The 25,930-nt window shown below is 42.7% G+C and overlaps 1 protein-coding gene across 3 annotated transcripts in view; it reads right to left on the bottom strand.

Annotated features, from left to right (window-relative positions):
• LRP2 (LDL receptor related protein 2) overlaps positions 1–25,930 on the bottom strand; it is a 304,101-nt gene that overhangs the window by 199,785 nt on the left and 78,386 nt on the right. For all 3 annotated transcript variants that reach the window (XM_068245578.1, XM_068245579.1, XM_068245580.1), the window contains exons 9-16: positions 24,821–24,940; positions 19,581–19,709; positions 17,565–17,734; positions 11,494–11,717; positions 8,447–8,653; positions 8,155–8,357; positions 5,863–6,003; positions 2,968–3,171 (exon numbers count right to left, since the gene is read on the bottom strand). In XM_068245578.1, the coding sequence (XP_068101679.1) occupies positions 2,968–3,171; positions 5,863–6,003; positions 8,155–8,357; positions 8,447–8,653; positions 11,494–11,717; positions 17,565–17,734; positions 19,581–19,709; positions 24,821–24,940 (1,398 nt within the window). The remainder of the gene's footprint in view (positions 1–2,967; positions 3,172–5,862; positions 6,004–8,154; positions 8,358–8,446; positions 8,654–11,493; positions 11,718–17,564; positions 17,735–19,580; positions 19,710–24,820; positions 24,941–25,930) is intronic.

Genomic DNA, 25,930 nt, shown 5'->3' with positions numbered 1-25,930 from the left:
AATCTCTTGCATGCCAGATTCTTGCTTAACATGTTTTGCTTTCTCATCTCTTTCTAATCAGAGACTCAGGAACCTGCTAGGCCTACCAGGCTGAAACAGTCTGCCTTGTGTCAGCCTCGCACACCGCGCTCAGCATCGCACCCCAAAGAGCTGGCACTGGCCAGTACTGAGGGAGCCTCCCGCTGGAATTCCACACTCTCCCAAGATACATTTATCTTAAATGCCTTCTATGACACTGACAGCTTTATCAGCTTAAAGGCATCATTTGTCCGATGATTACTAATTCCCCAACAGTATAAATAACAACAAACAGAGAGGAGCAGGTGTCGAATTCAAATGGATTTAAAATGCATTTCATGGATCATTTTCATGCACCTGCCACTAATATAGGAGAGCCACTGAATGGCTCTTTGCACTGAAACTGTCCACATCAAATAAGGGCATTGTCATTCTCTGAAGTATGGGAGATTGTTCAATTAGAAAAGTGTTTGATTCAGCTAGAAAAGACTTAGGAGACTCAGGTTTGAGTAAACTGATATTCAATATTAACTCACTAAGGTAGGAGAGAGCAGTATGTGCCAAAGATGAACTGCAGTAAAGCCAATATTCAGACACAGTGAGGCCTGGAACCCACTGAAATCCGCAAACGCAAACCGCAACCGCTAGCGTTTTGTCTGAGCGGTTCGCAAGCGGATTCATGCGCGTTTTTGGTCATGTTTTGCAACATTGTATTTTTTTGCCCAGCGTTTTGCGTTTTGCGTTTTTATCCTGATTGGTCCTGTGAATTATTTTTCATTTTGTTACAGTGTGCTGAACCGCAAAACGCTAGCAAAACCGCTCAGTTTGGGTTTTGCTGAGCGTTTCCGCTAGCGGTTCAATACTTTACATTGAAGCGCTAACGCTCCCAAAATGCTGCAGGTCCTGCGTTTGCGTTTCTGAGAAACGCAAACGCTCCTGTGGAAGTTGCCCCATCCATTAATATTAGCCCAGCGTTTTGGCAAACTGCTAGCGTATCGCAGTGCTGCCAAAACGCTGCCAAAAGCGCTCCTGTGGGTTCCAGCCCTAACAGGGGCATTTAGTTGGACTCACGTTGCCTTTACTAGATTAGACAAGTGAAAGAACATTTATATTGTGCTTTTCAGTGGCCTAGCTATGAAGCTGTGGGCCCCGGTGCAAGTTTTACATTGGGGCCCCCCAAGCACTATCTATGTAGCAATTGAGAAGACATACCAAAACCAATCAAGGACAACCACGGTGCCAGAAGTAGAAGAAGGGGATGCTAAACGGTGTATTAATGATCACTACTGTTCAAAGAATCTATAGAAGTGAATATTATCAGCAGAGGACCAATAAAGAGCGAATATTGTGGTTGAGGGAGGCCCTCTGGCCCAAGGGCCCCGATGCAGTCGCAACCACTGCAACCCCTATTGCTACTCCACTGCGCTTTTTTCCTGACAGACTCAAAGCGCCAGACCTGCAGCCACTAGGACATGCTCAGTAGGCAATACAGTGTCAGACTCTTGCACACTACATGCGATTCCAATTCTTTATACGATCCATATTTTATTCTTATTAAAAAATGTAGCAGCATGCAGTACTTTTTTAATCACAATCAAAAATCTGATTGTTCAAAAAATCGGAATCGCATGTAGTGTGCAAGAGGCCTTAGGCTTACTGAAGAGGAAGAGATGTGATTTGAACCCTGGTCGCCTGTGTTAGAGGCAGAGCCCTTAACCAGCACACTATCCAGCCTTTAGCACTGCTACACATATATAATCATTGTTGATGATGGAGGATGTGCTCATGGCCTGTGGGAGGGGCTTATTGTACGTTTTTAGGAAAATGGTAGGCAGCATGTTAGTTATTCATTATAGTGGATGCTAATTGTTCATTATAAAATTATGAAATTATTAATTTTTAATTAAACTTTATTGAGATTTTCACCCCCCAAAAAAACCCTAATGTACATGACCTGAAAACATTTGCTGAAAATAAGACCACCTCCGAAAAAAAAGCCAGATTTTGGAGGTGAATCAGGTGATTTTGGCGCCCAGTGCCAATGCTGGGTGCCGTCATAGCAGCAGTGCTATGCTGCATGGGGCACGTAAGAGTATTTCAGGGATCCAGCAATTGCCTGTCCCCGAATTACATCTCCCTCTGAGTATCTACAACTGGGAGGGGGAATACTATATTTAACCCCACTGAGGAGTTTAGCGGCAGTGGGGAGAGCCCTCATTCAGTTCGCCCTGCGCCCAACCCACTGGCGTTAGTACAAACCTTCCGCTTTTGAGGATGCTCAAAATATCAGCTATACTCCAAAAATAAGCCCTAGTTGTATATGTTTAAAAAATACAAATAATCACTTAGGGCTGGTGCACACCGAGCGGGTTTTGATGCGTTTTTACGTGGATACGCTAGGGTAATGTATTTCAATGGGGTGGTTCACACCAGAGCGGGAGGCGTTTTGCAGAAACGCATACTCCCGGGCTGAAGCATTTTTGGGATTTCGGAGGCGTTTCTGCCTCCAATGTAAAGTATTGGAAAAACGCAAACCGCCCTGAAAAACGCCAGTTCAGAGCGGTTTTGCAGGCGTTTTTGTTACAGAAGCTGTTCAGTAACAGCTTTACTGTAACAATATAAAAACTCTACTACACCAAAACCGCTACACAAAACCGCAAAACGCTAGGTGAAACGCTACATAAAAATAAGAAAACCGCTAGCGTTTTGCGGATCTGCTAGCGGTTTTTGGTGTGCACCAGGCCTCACATAAGCATTTTAAAACCAATTGTTTTAGAAGATTAAAATCTATGTATGCCTCACCAGCATTAGATGTGTAATGTTGTAATTTTCTCACCGAGTTACCCCAGCATCTGGCTGTTAATACAACACTATTGTTCTTTGTGCTGACTTTTTTTCTTTTACTTTGCACAAATCTGTATAAAATATCTACTGAAACAACACATTTACCTGTCCCGTCTACTTTCTGCCAGTAGATCATATCTTTCGCAGTGTCTGAATAAAATATACGGTTTTCTCGAGCATCAAAATCTATTCCGACAAAATATGAAGGCGCCCCGGTGATGGGAATAATGACATCCTCCTGCGTGGAGAGGTTGAACGGTATCCCGCGGACCGCCAATTGAGAAGAGAAAAGCAGAAATTTCTGTACACCTGGAAGAAAATTATAGACAGCGTCAGATTGCAGCATATGAATCCCCAAGCAGGATTTTCTCCACTGCATTTTTCAACAACATCTCTAGATATATAAAAGAAATAGGCACCTTGTTACTGCAGCAAATGTGGCATCTTTTACCATCATGGCCCTTATTCAATTCTATTTTTCTCCTAAGTTATCTCCTAAGAGGTACCGTATTTTTCAGCATATAAGACACTCCTAGGCTTAGAGAGCAAAAACCAGGAACAAAATAAATAGTAAACCTGGTGCGTCTAAAGTACAGGGGCATCTAGCTCCAACATTTGTACAGCACTGTACAAAGTATATAGTTGTGTCCCTCAAAGGGGCTCACAATCGAATCCCTACCCTAGTCATGTGTCCATCATAGTCTAGGGCCAATTATATGGGGAAGCCAATTAACTTATCTGTATGTTTTGGGGGTGTAGGAGGAAACCGATTTGTGTTGTTCTATTGCTTAATCATTGTCACTGTTTGATTATGGACTTGTATTTGCAGGACTAACCTGTTTTTCAAACCCATGTAACTGTAAAGGTGCAACAACCTCATATTGCAGACAGGGGCGTAACTAGACATCACTGGGCCCCCCTGCAAAACTTTGTATGCCCCCCCCCCCCCCACCCCCACCTCCCTCGCTTTCTGCACAAGAAAACTGAGGACCAATGTCTTTTCCCCATGCAGATAAAAACACTTAGGCCTCGTTCACATCAGGGCCGTTTCTGTGCGCTTTCCACAGCGCACTGCCCTGTGCGATCAGCAAGGTATTGATTTTTCCATGTAACTAAATGTAGCTGGTTCACATCTATGCGCTGCGCTGAGCAGCGTTACAGAAACGTAGTGTTGCATGCATTTCTGTGCGCTGAGCTGGAAAGCGCACAGCAATGCAAGTGAATGGGTCCGCTTTTTTAGCACATAGAAGCGCGTACAAGCGCATAGAAGCGCATGCGTTTTTTACCCCTAATTGGAGAAAAAAATACATTTACATACAAAAACAAAGTTTTATTGACAACTGCTGCTGCTACAGTAAGCAAAACGTGCTTTAAAGAAGCGCAGCGCAACGCATAGAAACGCGGACTAAAGCGCGCACAAGCGCATGCGTTTTTTACCCTGCGTTTTAACACGTTTTTCAGCGCAGCAGATGTGAACGAGGCCTTAGACTTAAAGGAAATGTCAGGCAATCTATGCTACCCCAGATCTACTTACCCGGGGCTTCCTCCAGCCCCTTGCAGCTGACAAGTCCCTAGTCGCAGCTCTGCTCCCAGTACATACATACACACACAGCCATATTATTTTACTACATTCAGTGGTGTATCTTGGCAAAATAGTGCCTATGGTAAACACTGAAGTTGTGCCGCCCCCCCCTCCCCCCCCCCTCATTCCCAGAGAATAGGATCTTTAAGATCCTCGACAACTGAATGCAAAGTACGGCAAACGCTCAATTTCCCTTTTGCACCCATCGTGTAAAAATGTGTGTGACGTCGCTCACAGGAAGATGGATCGGAGAATGCTCATTGTTGCTGGATCCATCTTCCATCTTCTTACATGTTGTGCCAGTGAGTACCGTATTTAGTTTTTAGAGACAGTGAACTGACTAAATGTTCACTTTCCTCCCTATCCCTACCCCAGCATCTACTCATTGCTGGTTAGTGTTCTTATCAGGATGATCTCATGCAGCAGCTCTGATAAAAGTCAAGGACCTGTAAATCTTCTCACTAGCAGCTATGTACTGTGAGCCTGCTGAGAGCAATGTATGGGCAGCTTAGGCTGTACACCTTACAATGCCTATATAGCAGCTCTCAGGAAGTTTGCAGCACACAGCTGCAGGTCTGAAGATTCACATGTCCTTTGCTTTTATCAGCGGAGGAGATCATCCTGATAAGGACACACAGACCAGTGTGATGATCCCTGTCTCTTCCTGCCGCCCTCAGCATAGCGACCCCACTCACGTCTGCTCCATGTGTGTTCCCATGCAGCAGCTCCAGCTACACACATACACTCCTCTCCTCTCTCACCCCCATCAGCCCCAGCGGCATGCACGCAGGGCTCCATGGCCAATCAATAAGGGGGTGCGAGTGATGTTGCCATGGCGACACAGAAGCTGTCAGCAGAGAGGTGGACGCCTGGATGGGACACAGACACAGTCCTCTGCCTCTTCCTACTTGTAAAGACAGCTGGGATGGCTGGAAGGGAGAGGTAATTTGCTAATTTATGCGCCCCCCTGGGAGGTGAAAGACAAGGGCGCCTATAGCAGGAGCAGTGATTGCTGATAAGGGAAAGTCTACAACTTTTTTTCACTCTGTGACTCTGTTGTATAGAGAATCATCTGAACGTTGCTGCAATGTGAGACAAATGTTTTTTTAGGAACCCTAGGGAGCAGGAACAGTGTACAAATTCCAAAGTGTGTGTGATTCCTTATCTGTGTGGTGGACACATGCAGTCAATATAACAACGGTGTGAGAGCAGAATACGGTTTTTCTCTCCATGCCCTTAGCTGTCAGTCTCTTAAACTTTCCCCCCCCCCCCCACGGCCCCCTGTGGCTTCTGGGCCCCCTGCGGAGGCATCCCTTCGCAGGGTCTATTGTTACGCCCCTGATTGCAGAACATTCCAATATACACATCATTGGCACTCTTCTAAATTAATTTGGGAAAAAGCAGGCACAGTGTCTTACCAACACAGCGGCGTCCATCTTGGTGCAGGTCAAAGCCCAGCCTGCAGCGGCATCTGTATCCCAGACCATCATTGTCAGTTCCGTGACTGAGAACACATATCTGCTCGCACCCTCCATTATTGATTCCACAAGGACTCCTCACTAAAAAGGAGATTAAAGAATAGCAGGTAATTGAAGTCCACGTTAGTGGAATAGAAATCAAGCTAAACTCTATACATTTGTTTCTGTTTTGGATAGAATGGAGAATCATCAGAATCTCTGGCAGTTTGTTGCTGATTTTGGTGTCCCCTTTGAGAAGAAATCTGGTTATTTTTTGACTCTGTGACACCAAATGGCTGTAATGTGAGTTTATGGTCAAAAAAAGAAGGAAGGAGATAACAGCAATTAAAACCGTGACAAAGGTGCTGCCTCTTCCCCACTGTACTGAAATGCTACTTCTGTCTTTGTAGATGAGATCCAGGCACTTTCGTTTTGGGCAGGAAGTCAGGATAATTCCCCGCACTGGGGCATTTGACCGAATTTTAAACGTAAAATGGAGTGTAAGCATTTGACACTGAATCCAATACAAAAATAAAAAGTTTGGGCTTCAAGATTCTTTACTATTTTAGTCCCCTCCCTATCACCATCATCAGGAAGGATATCCTACTCCACTCCTACATCCTGACATTTATCAGGCAAGGGAAACACCCCAAAATAACCTTTGAACACTTCTACAGGTCTAAGTTACCAAGGGGCCTGGGCCTTCCTAATTTGTTAGCCTATTACAGGTAGTCATCGGTTACGAACGATATAGGGACTGTAGGTTAGTTCTTTTGGGGTTTTTAGGGCCAGCGTTTGTATTGTCAGATTGTGTGTAAGTCGGGTGTTTGTAATTGGGGACTCCAAGTATAAGGCCTCTAGAGTGGCCCAGAACTTCCAATGGGGCTCCACCTTCCCTAGATCCAGGTGGGTGGACTTTGAGGAACATCTCATTGCCCCCCAAAGGACCAGGGATATTCTATACAAAGGCTAAATTTGCAATCAAAAAATAAGTAAAAAAAAAACAAGCACGAAAATTAAAGAAAACCTGAACTGAAAATTAAAAGTCAAAATAAACATACAGAAGTCATACTTACCTCCCGTGTAGTCTACTCCTCAATCTCTTTCTCCTCTCCCGCGTCCTGTTTGTTCACTGTGATCAAGGGGATTCTCCGTCCTCCATTTTGAAAATGGCCATTACCCCATAACAGCTTTCTGGTCAGCACACTGTTAAACTGTAACATCACCCACTTCAGCCACAGGGAAACATGGACATTACTTGGCACATCAGTTGTCCTCTCAGCTGTAACTGACATTAACTGATATATAACTGACAGCAACTGATACATTTCAGTTCTGAGAAAATATTGTCAGAACTGGAAATGATCAGTGTCAGAAGAAAATGGTGAGCTTCTGAGGGGAACTGATGGCAAGGTAACTATGTAATGTTCATTTGAAGTTACATCATGTGTCTATTTTAAATAATTTTACTCACTTCAGGTTCCCTTTAAGAATGCAAAAAAAAGGTTGTGTCCTTTTTGCAAAATGAAAATGACTGTTGCACCAATGTATAGATCTCCAGCAATGTACACTGCCTGCTCACTCCTACAGACTAACAACCACAATAAGCCATAAGTCAGTTAAAAGGCATGGCTTCAACTGACACAAGGCTCTCTCCACTCCCTGCATACCCTGGATATGTGATTTCACTTTAGTATCAGTAATAATTTGATTGGTGGTGGGGCTGCCACCTAACGCTTTCAGGCACACTAATTTTCTGTTGGGGTTCCTTCCCAACCCAAGGCAGTGGTGCTCATTTTGGTCTACCCCAATTTACCCCATATATAGCCAGCGTTCCTTGTTCTACTACGCAAGGAGGCTTATAATGGGAGACCAGCAACTCCACACAGTCTTTGCTTCGCTTTAGCCATTGTGTTTGGGATTCCTGACAGGTCTCCATGGCTACCATAGCAGCACAGGAGCCACAAAGTCCCCACCATATTTCATCCTAACAGGCAATCCTTGAACTTACGTTGTCCAGGTCCAACCATGAGAAGGTAGCGAGCTTGGAACTAGCCCATGTGGCCAAAAGGGGAATACTTCAGAATGACTGAAGAAGAGCTCAGGATTTATGAACTGCTGCTACAAGTATTTCCCTTTTTTCTTTTACAACTAAACATTTGGAACAAAATATTTTGTGCTTAGGTAATGAAAAATAATGTTCTTCATAAAAAAACTTGCAGCTGAATTGACACTTTAACAAAGTAAACTCACCAAAGGGCTGCCTGGCAGAGTGATAAACTGTGACTCCATATGGCCGCTGAGAAGTTCTGAACACAGGATAGGTGGCACTGTCTGAGAACTTATTGGTTTTCATCACGGCAAGTTTTGTCCAATCAGTGAAGTAGACAAAGTGCTCAAAAATAGTTACACTATACGGATGTGGCACATGCTCACCGCCATGTATAATTGTTTTCCTGCAACAAAAGTCACGCAACACAGATTGTTTGTACCAGATGAAAAAAAATGTAAAAGACTTCACTTAAGGAGTAGTATAAGTCAGTACCTCTGCAGGCCATCATAGGTTACAGTTTCAATGTAATCGTAACGGCTGTCCACCCAGTACACCCTCTTTGACACGATGTCCAGGGTGATTCCAGCAGGCCATCCCAACTTTGTTTTAACCAAATCATGGCGATTTGTGCCATCCATAAATGCCCTTTCCAACTTGGGGTCCCCAGAAACGCTATCCCAGTCCGAGAAAAACAGATACCTGATATCAAAACAAAAATCAAAAGTCAAAATCAGTCTTCCTCCTTGCCAAATAAGTTATGATGGTTGCAAATACTTTAACAGAATACAGCAGTGGTCACATGAAGTGACCAGTTCCATGAGCTCCTTTGATCTGGGCTTTCCTGAGTTGTGCTGTCTTCTGTGGGGGTGACCATGGCCAAGTTGCCACTCAACACGACTCCCCATAAGAGTAAGAACTGTAGCCAGGCTGCCAATCAAACTTCTTCCTCTAGGGGGTCACTGGAGAAGAGGAAGTGTTTGGACAGCAGGTTCTCCCAATCAGCAATTAAGAAAAGGTGAAAGGTTTTGGACTAGTCTATCTCGTCATAGGGGATTCTTTTATTTCCAAAAGCACTAACTGAATGGCAGTTCCTTAGTGCAACTTCCAAAATAGGGTGCAAAGGAGTATGGAGACTGGCCAAGATCTTTGCATAGATCATACATTTCAAACTCCGGCCCCTGGGCCAAATTTGGCTCTCAGAGACATTAAATTTGACCCCTTGTGGTTTCCCCAATTGGTATTATGTTTGGCCCACTCTAGACCACCAGTAAAGCTATATTGGAAGTGAAATCCTAGAACACTAGGGAAGCCATACACTAGAGACTAGAGAACTGTTTAGGGTAGGGACCACTAGAGAACTGTATAGGGAAGTGAGGACCACTAAACACCAGGGAACTGTATAGAGGAGGAAGGGGGGCACTAGACAGCAGGGAACTGTATAGGGAGGGAAGGGGGCACTAGACAGTAGAGAATTGTATAGGGTAGGGAGGACCAATAACCAAGAGATAGCTGTATAGAGGGGGTAGGGGGACACCAGGGAGGCACTAGACACCAGGGAACTGTATAGGGGAGGACTGGCCATTAGACATCAGGAAACTTTATATGGGAGGGAGGGGGCCACTAGACATTGAGGTTGGCCATGACTTGGTCCCAGTGTTTAATTTCAGCCCACATTGTATTTGAATTTGACTCCCTTGGTTTAGAACCTTCACAGCGAGTGCTTTTGTAAAGCAAAAAGGAAATGCTGAGAATTCCTCCATGAGGAGATTGATTACTCCAAAACCAGATCAGGTCAGATCGAGCCCAACCTGGCGAGCCCGACCTGGCCAGGCCGGCTGCCAGGTTGGGCTTCCTCTGCGCTCCAAACGGCATGTCACTCGTGCGCGCTGACGTCATCGGACGTCCTCCGGGCTGTACTGCACAGGCTCAGTACTTCTGAGCCTGCGCAGTACAGCCCGGAGGACATCCGATGACGTCAGGGCGCACGAGTGACACGCACTTTGGAGCGCAGAAGAAGCCCGACCTGGCAGCCGGCCTGGCCAGGTCGGGCCCGCCACCGGAGACCACCAGGAGCTTGCTGAGCGGCGCCGAGGGCACCTCCTGCCTGCCACGGGCTGGAGGAAGCCCCAGGTAAGTGGATTTGGATTTTTATTTTTTTTTATACAGTCCCTGAACCTTCCCCCATTGAAGTTCCAGGACGTTAAAATAAGTCTCTGCACTCTCTTCCCTACAAAATCCTAGATAACACTGTTTTGTTATCTCTGAACTGATAAAAATGCTATACAGCTGTAACAGAATGAAAGAAAAGCACTCTCCTTCATCTAGGGAATTCAATGGCAAGCCTAATGAATTAACAAGTGGAAAAATAAACATTTAGGAGCAGACAAATGTAACTATTAGGTAGTGTATACAATGTGTTACTAATACATTGTCAAAACAAAAGAACTGTTTTAATAAACAGGAGATATAGACAAATAAAATGTAAGTGTTTAATGTACAATAGGACTGTTTACATTAAAGCTATAATGTATGAAAGTGAATAAACTATCTATTTTTTTCACTTTTTCCCTATTTTCATTTTAAAATGCATAGAAAATAAGGTACCTACTGAAAACAACTATCAGCCACAAAAAGCCTAATTTGTCCTGAACAAAACAATATATAGATCATTTAGTGGTGATAGTTATTGATAAAGTTATTGCCAAAGTAATCAGAACTGAGCTGAATTGTGAAAATGACCAGGGACCCGAAGTGGTTAAGTGACCCTTTAAGTGGACACCAACAAAAGCTAGTTAATAGCTGGCAGCGCAAACCACAATCTGACTATTATGCTTTGCCTGCCACTTCACTTTATAAAGATGTGTACCTGGCTCGTCCCACCAATGTTTACTCTACAGGGTCGAATTACTGGAAACGCCTTAAAGGCTCAGGCCTTGGGCGGTAGCAGCCCAAGAGCAAACCTAGACATGCAACAGGGGTTGCTATATAAGAAAGAGGAGGCTGAAAATGGTGGGAAGCAACACATGAAAAAGGGAAGCTGATGCCCGAGGGGGCTGTTCATGAAAGAGAGGGGCTGCTGTACATGGACGAAACGCATGGGAGAGGGGGCTGCGCATGGAATTAGGGGGGCGATGCTGCACAAGAAAAGGGAACCACAGCATACTTGGCCTAGGGGCACAAAAAGTGTAAATATGGCCTTGGCTATGATGTTTGGGTATACAATAGTTATAGCCTTTAAAATATCCAGTGCAGTAGTCCAGGGCAGTGTTCCCCAACCCTGTCCTCAAGGCCCACCAACACTGCATGTTTTGTATAAAGCCAAAGAGGTAGTTAACCAGCTTTGCTGCAACACTTGCGAATGTGTGTGATCAAGTTAATGTCAGCTACTTTAATTAATATCCTATAGTAACAAAAAGAGCAATGTACAAAGTGTAATGACCAGCTACAACCCATTCTAATACATTTGACTTCACTGCTAAACATTTTAATCTGATTAGCCTCAAATGGCAAATATGTTGCCTGAATATATTACTACTTACCCAACTGTTGGATCTACTGCAATTCCTCTTGGGTTGCCCAGGTCTTCAGCTATTAATGTTATCCGATTTTGTCCATCCAAATCCACCATGTCAATCCTGTCCACACTGGTTTCCACCACATAAAGCTTATTCCCAATCCAATCCACAGCAAGGTTTTCAGGGGAGTCAATGGAGACATTAAGAACTTGCCGAACGTTAGAACCATCAATATCGGAGGAGAATACCTGGGTAATAAAATAACGGATAAGTTGATGAGGAATGGAAGACAAGAAAACAGACCAAAGTAGTCAAATTGTTTCATAAATTAAATTTGTTAATCTACCTATCTCTTCTATTGTTTCTTGCTATCGCTATTGCTATTTCTTGCTATTGACTGCTCATTACTATGTTACTGTGGTGAACATGTAAAAAAGGCACCCAATAAAGAGGGCGCCGGAGATTACAATAGTAGTACAATATCAATTAAATGACTGATTTCCTACTACTTAAAGCGGATCCGAGATGAAAAACTAACTATAACAAGTAACTTGTCTATATATCTTATGTACAGTTTAGATGGTTTAAACAGCAAATCTGTCTGCATACTGCTTTAATAGAATATGATTATTTCTTCCTGTGATACAATGACAGCAGCCATGTTGTTTGTAAACATTACACAGAGGCAGGCTTATCTGCACCATCAGCACTCAGACTGAAAAAAAACCTAATCCTCCCTCCTCCCCTCTGCCTCTGAAATCTCTGGCTAGTAATACCTACCCCTCCTCCTGCCCAGACTGAGCTCCCATGAGCCCTTGCTACTGCCAAGGATCTCTGAAAACTGTGGGTGGGGCTTATTTAGTTTATAGGGAATTAGAGTATTAAAACAAAAACAAAAAAGTATTTGGCTTGAGGAATGCCCTATAAACTATATGAAAGGAACACAATTATGCAATGAGTAAAAATTCTCGGATCCACTTTAATTCCAATAGTAAAATGTAGGTAACCTTTATCAATAGTTTACTAAGACCTAACCTAACCCTACTCTCACACAGAATCCTCCCGTTACTGATGCCTAACCCGAAGACCTGCCGGGTGGTGCCTAACCTTAACCCCCCATAATCTCCCCCCCTCCCCCCCCCCCCCGTGATGTCGACCTTTATTCCCCTCACTCCACCTCCTGTGGTGCCTAACCCTAATCCCTAGAAAACCCCCTCCTATCATTAAAGAGACCCCGCCACCTAACCTTAGCTTAGCGGCTATAAACTGTAAATAATGGCTAAATAAAGGATATAAGAGGCTACAAACGGTGAATAGTGGCTGTAGGCAGCTACTTTATGGAATCAGCCAAGAGACAAGAGTGGAGGCAGGAGCAGCAGGAGAACCAGTGTGGAGGCGGGACTAGCATTAGAGGAATAATGGCCACCTAAGTTGATAACCAATTGAACCAATTATCCTTGTTCTCTCAGGTAAAAATTATGGTGTGATTTTCACTCAAATCAGTGCTATTTATGTATCTACGGCAATTCATTTATTAGCTTTATCTTTATAACTGTCTGTATATTTTCTTATGCAGCCTTTTCCCCCAAGAGCACTCTGGGAGACCTGGGGCCGTATGCAATTCATGTTTTCTCCTGATTATTCTCCTAGGAGATCATTTTTCATCTTCGAATTTATAATAACTTTCCAGCACTTTTTAACAGAAAAAGTACCGAAAAGTAGGTGAAAAAGTACTATCAAAATTATTTTGAGTATTTTCTTGTTTGCTAGTGGTTTAAAAGCTATTATATCGACAAGGTGTAAAAATATCACCTAGGAGAAAACACAGGAGAAAAAGGGAATTGCATATTGGTCCTGGTGTTGCTTCTGTTCACTTCGGAACATAGAACAAGCAAACATTCCACAGTGATGCACTTTGCCAGCAGTAAAGATGTTGCCACCTTTGATAAATTTAAGAATTTAAATCAGGTTGAGGAAAGATGTTGCAATGGGCAAACATTGACTAAATAATGTCATAAATGAATACTGTAAAATATAAATCACTAAAGTGACACTGAAGCAAAAAAAAAACAAAAAAACAACTTATGTTATAATGAATTGTATGTGCAGCACGGATAAAGAAAAGAACATTAGTAGCAAAGAAAAGAGTCTCATATTTTAATTTTCAGTTATACACAGAGTGTGGTTTGCAGAGCTAATGACCTTTTGAACTTCCTGCAGTAAAAACCTTATCTGAAGTTGTCTGTCAGTGGTTCTTTGATGTCTAAGTGCTTCAGAAAAGAGCATTATAGCCGACCCAAGTTGGGTCAGAGAGCTTTTGCATAAGGACCCGTTTCCACTTGTGCAGTGCGAATTAGTCGTGGAAAACGCAAAACGAATTTGCACGCGGATGCAAATTTTACCGCGAATTTGCAGGCGTTTTCGCATATGTTGGTAAGTATGTGAATTTAACCATGTCAGTGCCTGTGTGCTTGTACATTGATTTTATGTGAAAACACCCACGAATTCGCAGTAAAATTTGCATACGAAAACTCTTGCGAATTTCCTATTAAATACATTGTATGCGAATCGCACTCTGAGGGCTCTGCCGTGCAGATTTTTCCTGCACAGAAAACCGCACGGGATTTCTGACAAGTGGAAACAGGCCCAGCCACTTGTATTGGTTATGCGAATCTGCATGCAGAAAACGCATGCAGATTCGCACAAGTGGAAACGGCCCTAAATAACAACTGAAGTTTCTTAACTCGTCCTGAACTGGAACCAATGTGAGACTCATATCTGTGCTACTAATGTTCTATTTCTTAGCTGTACTACACATACAATTCATTATATCATAAGTTAATTTTCGCTTCAGATTCATTTTAAGTTGCATCCAGTAAAGTCCCTCTTTAAGTGTGTTGCAGCCCTTTGTAAGGATATATAAGCACCCTTATCTCCTAAGAATGCTTCTAGGCGCAGCGAAACACTCGCAACTTTGTGTCCGCAGCATTCCATGTTACCACATATCTCATGTCAGGTCCAGAACATTTCATAACCAATGTCTGCTAAAACAATGAGTTTTTAGTGTGCTCTCTGTCAAGGACCCCATTACCCCGCAAAAGCAAATATGCAGGAGAAATGTGATTTTTATCATTCATGAAAAAAAAGGCACTTTTACATTCGCAGGATCGGGTTTCCAAAAATGACCGGTAAAGGATTGGCTAATTTTGAAAGAATGCCCATTATTAGGTATTTGACTCCATTAAGAAGTAAATGAGAGGCAAGACAAGCGGCCCTTATAATGGAGCTCTTTGTTTAACTTGTGCCATGTAATACAAATATGAAAGTTGCAATTAAAATAGTTTTAATATTTCTTTACAAATTGCACTGTTATCAATATATACTGATGGTTTAATATGACATATTTCTTTTTAAAGCTGAACTGTAAACTCAGAATGAGCCTGGATTATATCCCATCCGCGCTCTCCATAAAGGATGTGCGCTACTTTCCATGGACCAGGGAGCTGGCAGTTCTGTAAATGTATCAGCTGTTAATTGATTGGCTGTTCAGGGGTCTAAAGGTAGCCATACATTTAGCGGCATAGCAATGATGGGCATATTCGACCAAAAGACAAATCTCTCTCTGATCGAATCTGAAAAGAGAGAGATCTGTAGGCTGCCCATACACCGCAGGCTGATTCCTGATTTCCTGCTGAAATCAATCAGGAATTGGCCTTGTGACGCTGCATCTGCCTCCTTGTCGATGGCCTCCCTAATGTTTAACCCTCCTGGCGGTTAATTTTTTCTGCCACATAGGCAGAAATCCATTTTTTTAATTTTTTTTTTATGTTTCATGCAAAGCTACCAGCGTGTGTCCCTCTAGTGCGATCGTCGCCGGCATCAATAGCAAACAGGGGAACCCGTATATAACGTGCTCCCCTGTTTGGCTTCTCCTGTCGCCATGGCGACGATCGGAATGACGTCATGGACGTCAGCCGACGTCCTGACGTCAGACGCCTCCGATCCAGCCCATAGCGCTGCCTGGAACTCATTGGTCCGGGCAGCGCAGGGCTCTGGCAGGGGGGCCCTCTTCAGCCGCTGCGTGCGGGCGATCGCCGCAGAGCGGCGGCGATCAAGCTGTGCGCGCGGCTAGCAAAGTGCCAGCTGCGCGCACAGCACTTTAAATGAGGCAAATCGCCCCACAAGGGGCAGAGATATCCTCCTGCGCGGCATAGCCCGAGCTCAGCTCGGGCTTACCGCCAGGAAGGTTAATGTACCCCCCCCCCGGGGCCCAGTGGCACTCTATACATTACCTATCTGCAGTTGTCACTCCCTCTGGGCCTCCACTGCCCTCCATACACACGCTCACGCAGCTGCATAGTAAGAGTGCGTGTCATTGCTGGGCGCATTACCCATTAGAGGGGACAGCGTCAGGGGTCTTGTCACTTTCATCGATTGTCCTGATGTCGCTCACTGTTACCGATGTGCACCCGATCTAGCAAGTCGCCCCTACATCTTGCAGCATTTTTGACCGACTAATGCGACCAATTTTGCCTCAAAATTGGTCACATTGTCGGTTGGGCAATCAGTTGGCAGCATAGATTTTCATTTGATTATAATGATAATAATCGAATTGGATGGTCTATTGGCCGCCAAGTCAACTTATGTAAGGCCACCTTTATGCACATTTCTGTTTCCTCCTGGTAAATGGAAATTTGCACACAGGGTAAAATCTTTCTGCTCAATACTACTGTCTATTGTGGACCAGGCACTGAAATTAAACAGGGATTAAACTCTGACATAACGTTCAGTAACAACATGTTTTCCTACTTTTTATTACCCATAAAGTTAACATATTGCTTCTGTGCACAAGTAATATTGTCTGTTTACAAATTACAAGTTCCCAAAGTACAGTTTATCTGCTCTGGAAGCTGCCATTGTAATTTATTGCATAGCTGCTGTATTTATGTATTACAATGCATCCAGTGAGAAAGTGTTTTGGCTTGTATTCAGCTGAGATACTGCTAGCACTGTTTATGTTATCTTGTCTGTTTTCTTATCAGCTGCTATTGTAATCACTTCCTCAATTTTGAGCTTCCCACTGAAGATGAAAGTGCTGTTTTTAACTGTTTAAATCGGACCCGAGGATGGAATAAAAACAGTTTCACTTACCTGGTGCTTCTGCCAGCCCCCTGTAGCCGTCCTGTGCCCACGCCGCTTCGAAACAATCCTCCGTTCCGCGTACATTCACGCCAACTTGTAAGTCAACGTTCACTGTGCCTGTGCACATCCTCAAACTCGCTCCTGTGGCCAGGCATGTCCTGCGCAGATGCAGGACAAGAAAATCTCTGCTATGCAATACGCTCCCAGTGATGGGAGCGAGGACGCGCGTGGCAAGAGCCACAAAGGCACAGTGGACGGCGACTGTCAGAAACGAAAGTGAGCCACGGCGGGGGAATGGAGGATCGTTTGGTAACGCCCCGGGCACAGGGCGGCTGGGCGGCTGCAGGGGGCTGGCAGAAGCCCCAGGTAAGTGTGTTTTTGTTTTGTTTTTCATCTTCAGGTCCAGTTTAAATGCTGTTCTGCTGCCAGTGTTTTATTCTGGTAGTAACTTTTTTGCTGCAAATAACCTTTAGAGCAAAGAAGAAATGCTGAGATTCCACTTTAAGAAGTAAGACTGAAACTATTTATAAAGTCACAATTTTATTTTCCCGCCTTCATCCGATAGCATTACAGATCTGGTTCGTGGCCCCAACACCGAACCCGGTGGGACAAGATAACTCTAATGTGTTTTCTCCAAGAGAGGCTCACAGTAGGTCTGTAACTATATAACCTAATAGGAGGAAGATTGGATGCTGCTATGAGGTAAAAGGGAGAATAGATAAATATAATAGGTAGGTTGCAGTTATCTTAGTATAAAGAAAACTAAACAAACAATTATTAAAAACATATATTGTTTACATGTGCACCTTAAAGTTACATTAGGTTTTTTAAAACTTAGTTTACTCTTAATTGTTTATAACTGCATTCCTCACAGCACTATTAAGGTAAAACAATCTGAAGATGGTTACTTGGCAAAAGCAGGTGACAAATATACTATAGGATATTTGAAATACCTTGTCTTGTACAGTGTCCGTCCAGAAGACCCGCCGTAGCTGGAAGTGAAAATCCACACCCACAGCGATTCCCCGGTTCTGCGATTGCACTAAGGTGCGATAGCTATTCCCATGGACGTCACCGATTAGTAAGTCTCGTCCGTTGGAGAAAATAATCCACGGTGAACCAGCTAAGGCAGAGATAACAAAAGGTTCACCTCATTACTTTTTATTTCCACATTAAAAATATTGCCACTTAATACTTTGCCACTAAATAACCCAACTTTTTAGCCTATAATATTGTTAGTGGGTGTGTTTATAGATAAGTGCATTTTGTGCTGTCCGGATTTTTTACTGTCGCCAGTAGTAAAGATGATGACCTGCAAGCTTACGGTGGATCAAACAAAATCAATCTTAACAAATGACATGTTTAATATCAATCACATCTTGATCTAAGTTCTAAATCTTAACTTCTCTAACTTCTGATATGGCTCTGCTTCTACTCAGTCATCATATTGCATGCTGACACTTAACCTCTTAACTCAAACAGGACATTTATATGCGTTCAGTTTGAGTCTCTTTAAAACAATCAGGGCGTATATACATGTCTTGTCATGGCAGGACTTAAACATTGGTAATTGCCAAACAGGAACATGCGTTCCCTGAGCCAAGCAAAGTACCTGGTAATGAATGAACATGACTCCAATCATGAGCCATGTTCATACATAAAAATGAAAGTAAAAGTGTTTTGTAAAAAAGTAATCAAACACTTCTTGATAATCAGGATAGTGTATAGCACCATCTTGTGGGGAAAACAAAGGAAAAGTAAAATAAAAATATATTGAAAAAATAAACTTAGAATCGGTATTAAATCCTTGTAAACTAATTATGCCCATAGTTACCAAAATAAAATACTTTTATATATTAAAAAAAAGTAACAGCATTTTAAAATATATATATACCATGTAAGTCATAACGGTATATTGCTGTAAGTTTTGCAAATAAGGACTTGTAATTACTAATTGGGTACAAAAAACACAAAACAGAAAAATACACCTTTATTTCCACATAAAATATGCAAAGCCGGGACAAAGTCCTCCAGCACCCAAGGCTGAGACACCAATTTGCGCCCCTTCATCCCTCCGCCCCAGCCGTCACACACTGATTGCTATTAGACCAAGAGGCTCCCCGGGGCCCTCAAACCTTAATCTCTGGCTTGCAGTTACTGCCATGTATTTCCTTTTCTTATTTCTCTCTGCTTTAAACACAATAGGGGAACGATAGCTGAGTGAGTTGTGCGCCCCCTCCTACACTGCGCCCTGAGGCTGGAGCCTCTCTCGCCTCTACCTCGGCCCAGCCCTGAAAATATGGATGCCATGCATTGTACTAGGAACATAACTTAAATGTTGCAATAGCAGGACAAATGGGCAAATCAAATGTGTGGGTTTTATTTACAGTAGCATTGAATAATTTTATTTACAGTAGCATTGAACATTGAATAGGGGATGGAATTGAATAAATAGTGTATTTTTTCCCCTTACTTTTCCCTTTAAAATGCATAGAAAATAAAGTAATTACTGAAATGACGAATCACCCCCAAAAAAGTCTAATTTGTGGCAAAAAAACAAGATATAGTTCATGTTGGTGTGATAAGTAGTTATAAAGATATTGCTGATTGAAAGTGAGGACCAATGAAATGTGAACATTTCCTCCGTCCTCAAAGTGTACCTAAGACAATGGATAAAATACATTTTGTACATACCCGGGGTTTCCTCTAGCCCCCTTCACGGTCAGCAAGGACCACGTATGCGCAGTAAGCTTCAACTTCTAAAGTTAAGGACGAGGAATGAGGAGGCGGAGGAGGTCAACGAGTAAGATATCAGCGTAAAGCGGGCTAGAGGAAGCCCCAGGTATGTATGAAACTTCTTTTATCCATTGTCTCGCGTTTACTTAAAAGTGAAAACAATCCACAGGCTGGAGTGGTTATTCTTGGACCTTTAGTATTAATACCACAGACATACAAGGTTCATTACTTACTTGTTGTGTTGGCTCTGCAGTGCTTGTTATGCTCCAAGACGTACCCACTTACACAGCCACAGCGATGGGTGCCAATTCTGTCTTCACAAAGCTGGTCGCATATACCCCATACTTGACAATCATTAAAATCTGCATTGGGATAAAGGTGAATGGATATACAATGGTGAGCAGTAAAAGTACAAGCAGATTGAATAAACTATTGGTTATCAAGAAAATGAAATGTTTCCTTAAGGGAGTTATCAGGCAAAAAAAAAAAAAAATGAGTTTCACTTACCTGGAGATTCTACCAGCCCCATGCAGCCATCCTGTGCCCTCGTAGTCATTCACTGCTGCTCTGGTACCTCTCCGTCAGCTCATTTAGTGGGTCGGCGGGGCGCATTGCGTACATTTTTAAGCATGTCCACTGGCGCAGGAACATTAACACATACATTTTTACGCGTTAGTGATAACATAAATTTTACGCGTTGACTAAAGGAGCTGACGGAAAGGGGACCAGAGCAGCATTGAGTGACTACGAGGGCACAGGATGGCTGCATGGGGCTGGTAGAAGCCCCAGGTAAGTGAAACTCATTTTTTTTTTTTTGCCTGATAACTCCTTTAAAGCAGTAGATTATCCAAATCAAAACGTTTCACTTTTTCATGGCCTGCTTTCTTCACCTGACTAGATCTACTGGCCCATATGCAATTAATTTTTTCACCTGAGTTATCTCCTCGGAGATATTTTTCAACATCTCTGTAAACTAAATTTTCAGCATTCTACAAATGAAAATGTACCCAAAAGTTGGTGAAAAGGTACTATCAAAATTAATTTGAGTATTTTCTTGCTTGCTGGTGACTTCAAAAGCATTTTCTAACAGGTTGTAAAAATATCACCTAGGAGAAAACTCAGGAGAAAAACTTAATTGCATATGGCCCACTGTGTCTTGTTTGATAATGTTTAGGGAGGAGGTGCCCCTAATGTAATAAAACAAAAACATTAAAAAGTACCTCAAACGCAGCACTAAAAGGTAATGTTAAATAAAGATACAAACAAGAGATTCAGCACTTTTTCCGATACTAAGTTGACCTGATGAAGCAGATATAAACTGTGAAACGCGTTGTTTGTATCTTTATTAAACATCATATTTTAATGCTGCTTTTGAGGTAATCTTGTCTTTTCTTTCCGTTTTAATATTTTTAATAGTTTTATTACATTAGGAGCGCCTCCTCCCTACCCATTTATACATGGTCCACGCTAGACGTGGTCAGTTAGTCAGTGAGTAGTTAGTTTGTGCGTTACTCTATACATTTTTCTTTGGAGAATGACCCAAAGCAAGCAACATCTGAATGAAGATGGATTTCTTCTGACATATCACACCATATTTGGCTCCCGGTGTCTCTCTCTCTCTGGTTTATTATCTCCTAGTAGAGATACTCATCTGTACCAAGCTACTTGTTTGATAATGTGTCTATCTGCAATAACTCAGAGTCACTAATGTTGAACACCACTTTGATTTGCTTTTTACATAGGTAATCTGCTCAATGAACTGATGAAGCAGTTTTTCTCAGCAGATGATTGCTGAGTGGGACTTATTAAGTACTGAAGGCAATAAAGTATGTATACCTATTTTAAGGGGGTCACACGGTTGGTATTATTGGATGGTTTGTTTAAAAATCAGATATTGTAACGGCCTGTTTACAGTGGTAACGCGGAGCGTCATAATGTAACGTGCAACTGACCCACAGCGTATAGATTTTAGCCCTGGCATACTTCAAAGACTGTGTCATTGAGCAGAGACAATGATAAATTAAGTACTTAAAAAGTAGATTTTAACATAAAATAAAAATGTAGGATATCTCAAAAAGTCATTTTTAAGAGTAGGAGGATAGATACAATTGTGTTTATCTTATCAGTATACTTTCATCTCGGTATTCCTCTAAGGTAAACTTAAGGTCAGTGTAGTGTTAATAGTCAAGGGTAAGCACTGAGCAGTGGTTGTATCCTAGATTTGTTTTTGAGAATTTATCATCAAAGGGTAGTTTTGGGTGTTCACATTTGTGTTATGGTAAAAGGGCTTGTTTCCATATAGCGTGCTTTCAGCCGCGGTTATGGAAATGCGACCGCAGGGACAGCAGACAGTGCATAGACTGCACTGTCTGCTGTTTCCATACATGCACTGCAATTCCCCACTGAATCGCAGCGCATGGTTGCCTGCATTTCAAGGTTATTGCGCCTGTAATCTCATTCAGTGTAATGAATAGGATCGGAAGCTCTGCCCCCATTAGTGACACACAACGCAGAGCCGCACTGTATATACAAAAGTATATACAGAAAATAAATGTATTAAATCAGTTCAAAATTGAACCTTTCAGGCAAGAGATAGAATCCCTTTCTGATCAAATCACATGGATTTCCAATCGATTTCAGCATGAATTCTATCAGAAATCGACCTAGCACTGCCGCTTGCGCCCCAAACGGATGTGCCCCCCCCCAAGCCCACAAAAGCTCACCTCTCCACCAGCGTAACTCATGGCCTTCTCCCACATCTGGCGTCACAGCGAGCACCTGCACCACGTGGCACTGGCGCATGTGTGACATCACAACACATGTCAAGTCACGTGGTACAGACGCTCTTGGTGACGGCAGACACCGGAATAGACCAGGCATTGCGCCGGTGGAGAGGTGAGCCTTTATGCACTGCACTCGGGAATAGGGGCGCACAAATACACTTGGGGGGACATGGGAAGGGGGAAGGATTAGCATCAGAGATAGAGGGTGTGGTAAAGGTAGTGTTGGGGCGCAGGTTAAGGTAGGTCATCCTGCAGTTATTTTAAAGATATCAATATTTCACATTGCCTGCAGTATATGCCTTGCTACTTCTCTTCAACACTGAGAACCAGTAAGATTAATGAACAGGGTAACTTGCCATGTTATCAGTATAAAGTTGCAATTTAATTGGAGGATTCCCTCTAGAGTGGTATTTAACAATCTATTCCTTTGGCCCACACTACACAACTGTTCATCTAAGTTTTTTTAAACAATACAGGGGCGTAGCAAAAGGGGGTGCAGAGATAGCCACCGCATCGGGGCCCTTGGGCCAGAGGGGCCCTCCCTCAACTACAGTATTTGCTCTCTATTGGTCCTGTGCTGGTAATAATCACTTCTATAGATACTTTGAATAGTTGTGATCGCTAACAAACTGTTCCCCATCCCCTTATTGCACCTCTGACACCGTGGATGCCCTTAGCAGTTTTTGGTGCGTCGTATCAATTGTTATGTATAGAGTGCTTGGGGGGGGCCCATTGTAAAACTTGCATTGGGGCCCACAGCTCCTTAGCTATGCCACTGAAACAATATACTGTATCATAGTAGAACAAAACTGATCTGAATATTTATTTATTTAGCTTGTGTCTGTGAGAAATAGAGGCCATTCTGGGTAAGGCTGTGAAGCACACAGGCAGCTCTTGGGAACTGACATACCAATCCGAGGTTTAAACTTTATCTCTGTGTCGATGCAATCAGCTTTGTTCTCTTATAAATGGCATCAATGCTTCATCTTGATGCTTTGAAGGTGGAACAGATGTCAATATTTAGTTACTATAGAAAGCTTTTCTTGCCGGTTACAAGTCTCCTGAGGTAATGTTATATTTGGACAGTTTAATTTGAGAGAAAGGAATCATCAAAGACATCAGTGAGCCAGGCATTCTGGCCCTTGTATCTTCCCCATTGAGGAGAAAATATACTGTTTCACCTTCTTAAAGTGACCATGTCATTACAAAACTATGGCTACTGCAATTGCTGTTTTGTTTTGTTTTCAGGAGATGCTATTTTCTCAGCTGTGATTCTCCTTTGGCTTCTCTTCTGAGTGAGTGTCTGACAAGGAAATTAAGTGTCGGGGATTGTCTTGCTTCCTGGTTTCGCCTTGTCTGACCGTATAATTTACTCCTGTTCTGTCTTGCAGTGCATTGTGGGAATATCTTACTCTAGCAAAATGCTACTCTGAACTGCAGAGAACATGGAGAATATACTATGGTGAGTGGTCGGGCTGTGCAAAGAATTATTAACTATTATTAAAGCTCCACTTCTCTAGTCACCCACAAACACTGCAACATGGTATGACCTAAAACCACGTACACGTATGCTAGTTCATGGAAAGATTATTTGGAAGTCTAGTCTGAGTACCAGTATCGCCCAATGCGAATAATGTCATTAATGATCCATTATGCTGGATAATTAACCAGTGACCTCTATTGTTTTACTATTGTAGTTCCCGCAGCAGGGCACCTCTTGCTAATCCCCCTTCCCTCTCCATAGAACAGATAAAGTATTTAGTATTTTCAGTCTGACTTTCATTCCTTCCGTTGGACTAATATAACCCTCACCAAAGCTACCAATTATCTCCTATCAGATAAATCCAAAAAGGATTACTCCATACTTTTAAATTGTCTGCCTTTCATTTGAACTCTGGTTGTACCTCAAGGTTCCGTCCTTGTTCCATGTTTTTCCTCCATCTGTATGTACGGTTAAGGACAACTAATAAGCTCATTTGGTTTTCAATACCAGTTGTATGCAGATAATACATAAATCTATCTCTCATTTCCAGACCTTAATTACCGGTAGTTTAATTTCCTACTGTCACAGGTCTCTAGTTCTGCCATATCTTTTCTTGATTTCTCGATTTCTACAGCTAAACATGCGTAAAACAGAACTAATTATGTTGAAGACCATAGCTGTTTCTCAGATTCAATGAAAGTAGTGAAAAATCCTGCTTTCCTAGCTTAAAGCAAAGGTGAAGTAAAACATACACTTGAGGTTTCATATATACCTATGTAGAAGAACGGTTCTGGATACAATAACACTTTCCCGGTCCTCAATTTGTCCAGTCATTTCTGCATTGTCCCATCATGTTGTTCATCTAGGTCTTTTTGGGACTCCTCTGGCAGCCTTTGGAACTACTCACATCCCTGAGTAATTCCAAAGATGAGCACATCCATACTGGGTATGCGCCAGTCTGGACCGGCATGTGCACATTGGAACTACTTGATCCTTGAGGAGTACCAAAGAGCTATTTGACCTAAAAGGTCGATTTGCTCTAAACGGGGTTGAAGCAGGAACAACGGGATAGACAGATGACCAGGAAGGACCTATGATATCCAGAGTCTTCCCTCAACACAGGTATATATGAAACTTGAAGTTAATATTTCACTCCAGATTCCCTTTAATAAAATATGACAACAAAAAATGGGACTTTTCTGCTTACCAACACAAGTGCGACTGTCATTACTGCTGATGACATATCCTGCTGGGCAGTAACACAGACCTCCAGCGGGAGAGGGGTGGCAGCGGTGCTGACAGCTCAGAGCTGCACAACTGTTTGTACCTAGGTGAAAACATCAAATAATTTCTTTATCATTCCATATGTTAAAAGCACACATTTTTATATTTTTGAAACCATCAATAGGTTTGTTCATAGTTATCAAAAAAAATATGTTTTTCAAAGCTCATTCGAACTGACATGTAAAGAAGTGCAGTTTTCACAGATACAAAGACAGAATCAATGATAAAATCGGTTAGAATCCCCTCATATTGTCGTTCATGGAACCAGAGCCTACGTGCACATATTGCTGGTTAGCTGGTCACTTTAGCTAACACTGCCCACAACAAACAGTATATTCTGTGTGTGCAACCCAAGCACACTAGATCACTCACTCCGGGTACCCATATATGGAATGGACAGCTGAAAAAAACAAGGGCCTTTAAAGGATCAATGAGGCCAAAAAAAAGGAATATATCTCTATATACCTGAGGCTTCTTCTAACCCCTAGAAGTCTCTGTGTCACTCGCTGCAGTTCCACTCTCGCTTGGTCTTCTGCTGTGCCTTCCATAGCGGTCAGCGGCTTCTGCGCATGCACGCCACTTGCAGTTGTGCTCTGTAACGATCGGTGTCTGCACGCAGAGAAAATCTGATTTTTGGCGATCTGCAGTATCACCAAGAATACAGATTTATACCTGATTATGGATGATCTGCAGAATCACCAATAATACAGATATAGTGCTTACCTCTGGACACCTCTTAATATATATATTGAGTGTTTGGTGTAACAGTATAACTTTGAGTAACCCACCTGATGAACAGGTGACCCTAAGCAGTACAGAAGATACTGCTATGGAGAGTACAGAAACCTTCCAGCAGCCTGAGACTCTCCAAGGGGTGGAGTCAGGCTGAAGGTAGGAAGGTCCAGAGAGTGAGTGACACCTGAAGGTGGATGTCACTGACTGATCTTGGAGACTATCTCTTAAGTGGAGAGAGATAGCTCTCGTGGTCGGGCAAGCCAGGTCGGCAACACACAGACAGATAAGGTACAAAGAC

The sequence above is a fragment of the Hyperolius riggenbachi genome, chromosome 7 (assembly GCF_040937935.1).
Source record: "Hyperolius riggenbachi isolate aHypRig1 chromosome 7, aHypRig1.pri, whole genome shotgun sequence".
Classification (NCBI taxonomy): domain Eukaryota; kingdom Metazoa; phylum Chordata; class Amphibia; order Anura; family Hyperoliidae; genus Hyperolius; species Hyperolius riggenbachi.
This window is presented reverse-complemented; position numbering and strand designations above follow the sequence as displayed.